The sequence below is a fragment of the Mustela nivalis genome (genome assembly GCF_964662115.1).
Source record: "Mustela nivalis genome assembly, chromosome: 19".
Taxonomy (NCBI): domain Eukaryota; kingdom Metazoa; phylum Chordata; class Mammalia; order Carnivora; family Mustelidae; genus Mustela; species Mustela nivalis.
Genome location: NC_139038.1, coordinates 15,959,194 through 15,965,850, shown reverse-complemented (window position 1 = coordinate 15,965,850; position 6,657 = coordinate 15,959,194). Strand labels below are relative to the sequence as shown.

The window sequence follows — 6,657 nt, the reverse complement described above, 5'->3', positions numbered from 1 at the left end:
TACACAGGACTCCGGTTGCTAGCTTTGGGACGCGTTTGCTTGGGGTCCTCAGTGTGTGTCTAAGAGTCCGATCCTGGCCTGGGAGAGCCGCTTCTCTGACTCGGGCTCTGGCCGCCCCAGCTCCCGGCGGCGGAGGCCGAGGCTGGGGTGTGGCTGCCTCCGCGGCAGCAGCCGAGCGAGCGGGCTGGGCCCGGGTGGGCCGCGGCCCTCCCTCCCTTACACGCCCCCACCCCGAGTTCTCCCGTTCTTTGCACCCCCGCTCCCCCCCCCCCCCCAGCCCCATCCCAGCGGGTCCCGGCTTCCTTACATGGTCACGGCCGGGCCTCCAACTCCCGGACGTCCCCCCCGCCCCCCGCCCCCACCGGACACAGCCCCCGCCCTGCTCGCCCCGCGCGGAGCGCCCGCGCCCCGCCATGGAGGACCTGGGTGAGTGGGGCTCGGGTCCCCTGGTCCGCAGCTCCCCACCGCCCTCCGGACCCGCTCTCCCCCGCTGGGAACCCCGCGCACTCCCCTCGTCTCCCCACCCCCGCCTCCGGTCTTCTGGGTTCTGGTCTCTGCCTGCGCCTCCTTTCCGACTCCACGTCCCCCTTCCTGCCTCTCCCTTCCTGCCTCTCCCGGGACCGGCCGCTCGCTCCCTCCTTCCCTCGCTCAGCTGCTCCGTCGCGAGCTGCCGACGAACGGGCGGGCAGGCGCAGCGCCCACCCGCGGGCACCTGGGCTCGGGGGCGCTGGGGAAGGAGGGGTTAAAGGGGTCTGGGGTCCGGGCATTGGGAAAGTAGTCTGGAAAGCAGACTATGACGTCACATTCTGGAGAAGAAAACAGGTCCATCTCAGGGTTTGGGGAAGAAAAGAGTTGTGCGCCCCTGAATATGGGAGGGGTCGGGTGTTTGGGGGACAGAAAAAATGGATGAGTGCCAAGATGCCGGGGGAGGTTAAGGGCTCCACTGTGGTACTCAGAGATAAGTGAAGGCGCAGGGAGTTCTAGGTTGTGGGAAGGAGAGGGTCTAAAGGCTCTACATCTGGGAAAGAGAGCTGGGGGGGGGGGGGTCTTGGGGGAGGAAGGAGGACCCAGGCATCTCCTCCTTCTGGTCTATTGAAAGGGACGGAAGGGTGTGCTCTCCCGGCTAGAGAAGGGGCTCAGGCACCCTGTGATGGTGGGTGCTGCCCCGCCGGGTCACGGCCCTGTGGAAAATACGCCCATCAGAAAGCAGGTCCCCGCAGACCTGCCAATGAGGAGAATGCGGTGGGAGCCAGTGCCTGGACATGGGCCGGGGCTGGGCGGGCCTGTTTAGGGGCAGGAGGGGGCGGGAATCAGTGGGCAGGAAGAGCATCCGATCAGAAAGTTGGGTGCCAGGCGTATAGCCAGTTGAGCAATTTGGAGGGAAGCCAGATTTGGCTTGAGTAAAGAGTCAATTTTGACTGCATCAGGGAAGATGCAGAGAAGGAAAGAATCAGGCGGCTTTCGTGTAGGACTCCCAAGATGAGCCATTTGGTATGTTTTGGCCATAAATATTCCTTGCTGCCCTTCCACTTCTCTGCCTTGGTCTGGCCTGTGTTTTTGCATCTGATTTCTGACCTCTGCTCTTAATACTGGCTTCTGCTCTCCTTAACTACAGCCTACTTGGAACCCTTACCCTCTAATCTCTTAAGGCCCTGTCTCTGCTCTAACCTTAAACTCTCAATGGCTCACCCTGGCGGCCTGTTCCCTGCAGATGCCCTGCTGTCTGACCTGGAGACCACCACCTCACACATGCCAAGGTCGGGGGTTCCAAAAGAGCGGACCCCAGAGCCTCTCACAGCTCCCCTGCCCTATGGCCACCAACCACAGGTGAGAGCCAATACTCAGGACTGGGGTAACACTAGGGCCAAGCTTGGCTAAGGCTAGAGGGATTCTGCTTGAGTGGGACAAAGTACACACATGTGTCCTCTCTGTAGACAGGGTCTGGGGAGTCTTCCGGAGCCTCTGGGGACAAGGACCATCTATACAGGTGAGGGGCCTGGGAACTGGGAAGATGGGGAATCCAACTGAGACTCAGGTAAGGAGGCTGGCCTTCTCCACCCCTGAACACAGATTCCCACCCTGTTTTGCAGTACGGTTTGCAAGCCTCGGTCCCCAAAGCCTGCAGCCCCTGCGGCCCCTCCCTTCTCCTCTTCCAGCGGTGTCTTGGGCACAGGGCTCTGTGAGCTAGACCGGCTGCTTCAGGAACTTAATGCTACCCAGTTCAACATCACAGGTACCAGGTTACAGAGATAGGCCTTGATGGGATGGGGAAAGGGCAGGAAAGGGCAGAGACTGAGGCGTATACTCTTCGCAGGGTAGCGCTAAAGGGACACGAGTCTCAGCTGGGAGGTGTAGAGTATAGTTCCATGTCCAGTGCTCTTCTGTCCTCTCTGCAGATGAAATAATGTCTCAGTTCCCTCCAAGCAAGGAGACTGTAGGGGAACAGAAGGAGGACCAATGTGAGGACAAGAAAAGGCCCAGCCTGTGAGTTTGACACAGTTGGCAGAGCGGGGAGAGAAGTGATGGACACCCGCGTTACTGGAGGGCAGCATGCCTTCCTCCGGGGGACTCAGAGCTGATACAGACTGTGTTCTTCACAGCCCTCCCAGCCCGTCTCCGGTTCTCCCAAAGCCTTCAGCAACCTCCGCCACCCTGGAGTTGGATAGATTGATGGCTTCGCTGTCGGATTTCCGTGTCCAAAACCATGTGAATCAGGTGAGGTGTGGGCCAGTGTGGATTTGTGGCTTCCCAACCCCTATTTAGGACCTTCCACATCTGCTGCTTTGCTGACTAAACTCTCATGTCCTCTTTGCTGCAGCTTCCAGCGTCTGGGTCAGCCCAGCCACCAGAGCCAAGCTCTGTGAATGAGGACTCCCCATCCTCACCAGGGCCGGCCAGCAAGGGCAGCCTAGACACCATGCTGGGGCTGCTGCAGTCTGATCTCAGCCGCCGTGGTGTTCCTACCCAGACCAAGGGTCTCTGTGGCTCCTGTAATAAACCTATTGCTGGGCAAGTAAGTGGGGCCCTGTGAGTAGAAAGGTAGAGACCCATGGACCTATCCTTATGGAGAGCCAGACTTTGTGCTGTTCCCTTTTAATAAATGACTCTGGGAAGTGGGTATTACCGTTGTTCATATTTTACAGATGAGGAGACTAAAGCTCTGAGTCACACAGCACTTAAGTGGCAGGATGAGAATTCTGACTCAGTTACCATTTATTGTGGTTTCGCTGTGTGCAGGCACTGTATTAGCTCCTTTATAAACCTCCATCTCACTTAGTCTTCACAAAAGTCTTACTTTTGTGAAGACTACTTACCATCTCTCGGCACCAACAAGGACAGTTTCTCCTCCACTAACATCTGGTTTGTGAGCTCTTATTCTTGGCTTATGGACTGAGTAGATGTTATTGATGACAACTGTGCCCAGTGGTTGACCTAGATCCTCCTGCTATATTTGGTGCCCTGCTTCCATTGCAAAACTTCCAATCTTAGCAAAGCAGGGTGGCATTATGACCCTTGTGGGCCCTAGGCACGTTCATCTTCTTGGGCCCCTTCCTCCATTAAAAATGTATTTTTTAAATTGTGCTTTATGACTGTGTTGGTGTAAAGATGAATATATTAATATTATACATCAAATCATTTCCTTCTAGCTCATTTTTGTCTTCTGATTTTAAAGTAATTGCAGCATTTTCATGGGCTCCTAAAATTATTGAGGGCCCTAGGCACTGTGCTGCTGGAATCCCTGGGTTGAATCTGTCACTTACAGACTCGAACATTAGGTTCTTCAGCCTCACCTCTCAGGGAGGGAGGGGAGAAATGAGCCAAGGGAGTCAAATGTAAAAAGAGAAAAAGAAAAAGGAAAACTTGAAATGTGCCATGTCAACCGTGGCTCCCTGGGCACATGGCAGCCCGAGGGCTACTCTGACCCAGGCCTTACCCCCAACTCCAGGTGGTGACTGCGCTGGGCCGGGCTTGGCACCCTGAGCACTTCATTTGCGGCGGCTGTTCCATGGCCCTGGGAGGCAGCAGCTTCTTTGAGAAGGACGGAGCCCCCTTCTGCCCTGAATGCTACTTTGAGCGCTTTTCCCCACGATGTGGCCTCTGCAATCAACCCATCAGACACGTGAGCCCCGCCTTTCCCAGAGCGCCCCCACCCATGCCCTGCCCCTTTGCCTCATCCTAGGCCCTGTGGACTCCGCCCACTCTCTCTGACTTCCAAGTGCCTACTTGGGTCTCCAGCACCTCAAACTCCTCCTTAAAGCCGTTCACGGAAGTATCACCGGGGGAGAGGGACGGTAGAAGGGATGGAGGGCCTCCCTGAGTGTCCCCGTTCGCTCTCCACAGAAGATGGTTACTGCCTTGGGCACCCACTGGCACCCGGAGCATTTCTGCTGCGTCAGTTGTGGGGAGCCCTTCGGAGATGAGGGTGAGAGCTTGGCTCCAGGCTGGAAAGATACGGGTCTGCTCAGGGTCCCGCCTAGCCCGCTGTGGTCCAGCCTCCTACAACGTCCCCCGCCCTCGGCCCCTCTCCCCCGCGCGCGCCCCTGCGGTCTTCTCGGTCCACCCTAGACCCGGTCCCTCCTTCTCGACTGCGCATTCTGGCCGCCCTCGTCTGGCCCCACAGTGTCAGGTCTCGCAAGCCCGGGGGCAGCCCGCAGGTTTGTTTCTTTCTGCTCGGTCGCGCCCCAGGTTTCCACGAGCGAGAGGGCCGCCCCTACTGCCGCCGCGACTTCCTGCAGCTGTTCGCGCCGCGCTGCCAGGGCTGCCAGGGCCCCATTCTGGACAACTACATCTCGGCGCTCAGCGCCCTGTGGCACCCGGACTGCTTCGTCTGCAGGGTGCGCCCCGCGCGAGGCTGGGGGGTGGGGAGAGGACCCCAAGCGCGACCCAAGCGAGCCCAGCTTGGAGCGGGGGGCGGGCGACTGATTCAGGTGTTGGAGGCCAGGCGCCTCGCGTCGCGGGGCGCTGTGGGCAGGGGGGTTCCCACGTTGGGTTATCAAGCTCCTAAAGCGAATGCTTGGGCCTGGGGGTTGGCGGCTGACCTGTCCTATCGCTGCCGCCCTCCCCCAGGAATGCTTCGCCCCCTTCTCGGGAGGCAGCTTCTTCGAGCACGAGGGCCGCCCGCTGTGCGAGAACCATTTCCACGCGCGGCGCGGCTCGTTGTGCGCCACGTGCGGCCTCCCGGTGACCGGCCGTTGCGTGTCGGCCCTGGGCCGTCGCTTCCACCCGGACCACTTCACCTGCACCTTCTGCCTGCGCCCGCTCACCAAGGGCTCCTTCCAGGAGCGCGCCGGCAAGCCCTACTGCCAGCCCTGCTTCGTCAAGCTCTTTGGCTGACCGCCTGTGGGGCTTGGCCCCGCGAGAGACCAAGGCCCTAATGACCCCACCCTTCCCCCAAAAGACCCCACGGCCTCGGCCACGCTCTTTGAGCCCGGGGGTCTCTCCCCAGCCCACCCTGGGAAGCCCCACCCACTGGAGAGACCCGCCCCCGAGGTACTCTATTCTATACTCTTCAGTTCTCTAGGGTCAGATTCACAAAAGGGCCGGCCAATTTCAAGATCACATAGGTGGGTCCTGCACTGCAAAGCAGCCTACCTGAGGTCTCCACTTTATTCCCACCCTTGAGGGAGCCCGCTGACTGCAGGCGGGCCCTTGCAAGTCCCACTAACTAGAGGACAGGCCAGGACATACCTGCTCCCCGCACCCTCACTGTTCTGTGCACTTTTTTTTCTACCTACATAAAAACACATGCCACATGACGCTGGTGCGGTGTCTCTGTGCGCGGTGATGCCTTGCCTCTCGTGCTGGCTCTGACTACAGCCCGTTCTAGGTCCGTGCCCTGTGGCCTCAGGGGGACCTGTAGCCTCAGCCTTTGCAAGCTGTCTCTCACACATCCAATGAGCCTGCACTGGATTGTACAGATAGTCGGGAGCCAGAACAGGAGGTCAAACTGGGCCCCACAGAAACTTCCCACCCTCACTCCCCACTTCTTCAGCAACCTGCATCCTTGAAATAAACATTGACCTGTCTCCAGCCACCCCCCCCACTCCCTCCTACTCTTGTCACCTTCTCTAATTTTCAGATTTTCCTCCCTTCCTGAAAAGACCCTCCAGAATGGGGCTCCATGCAGAAGTGCCAATTTATGGCCACTCTCTGAATCTGGGCACGAAAGCACAGCTTCGCTCTTACTTGTACTAACTCATAGCCTCTCCCCTAAGCAGAGGATGACACTTGGGGTGGTCAGAGTCATGACCAAAGGAAACACTGGGGGCTGTATGAGCCAGAAGGAGGCTTTTAACTCAGACTGGGAGTCCAGTAGGTCTTCCTGGAGGAGGGAACACCTGAACTAAGCCCCAGCAGAAATGGCTGGGCCTGGGATTTTTAGATGTGGAGTTTAGGCTCCATCTGAACTCCTAGGGCCCAGAGCCTTTTTGAGCCTCTGAACCTTCACTTTGGACCCTGCAGTACCCTAAGGAGAGGGCTGGGATTCTTGAGTCCAAAGTGCAGGAGATTTTGATGGATTCGCAGAGACCCTTCCTACTTGAGGAGGAACAGGTAGCCAAGGAGAGCATGTGTGAGTAAGACAAATGTGAGGTGTTCTCTGTCCTCATCTTGGCCTGACCACCCCCCCCCCCCCCCAGATTCTTTCCTCTCTGAAGC

At 58.4% G+C, this 6,657-nt stretch overlaps 1 protein-coding gene across 2 annotated transcripts; it reads left to right on the top strand.

Annotated features, from left to right (window-relative positions):
• Window positions 1–308: 308 nt before the first annotated feature.
• TGFB1I1 (transforming growth factor beta 1 induced transcript 1) lies at window positions 309–5,756 on the top strand. Of its 2 annotated transcripts, none has more exons than XM_082714373.1 (11): window positions 309–426; window positions 1,712–1,827; window positions 1,935–1,987; window positions 2,091–2,233; window positions 2,397–2,484; window positions 2,601–2,715; window positions 2,819–3,013; window positions 3,947–4,120; window positions 4,342–4,423; window positions 4,687–4,835; window positions 5,068–5,756. In XM_082714373.1, exons 1-11 carry the CDS (start codon window positions 414–416, stop codon window positions 5,332–5,334), a joined length of 1,395 nt encoding a protein of 464 aa, XP_082570499.1. In that variant the 5' UTR covers window positions 309–413; the 3' UTR covers window positions 5,335–5,756. The 2 variants fall into 2 exon arrangements, with proteins under 2 accessions (XP_082570499.1, XP_082570500.1); XM_082714374.1 differs by lacking the exon at window positions 309–426 and adding an exon at window positions 1,102–1,491.
• The last annotated feature ends 901 nt before the right edge of the window (window positions 5,757–6,657 follow it).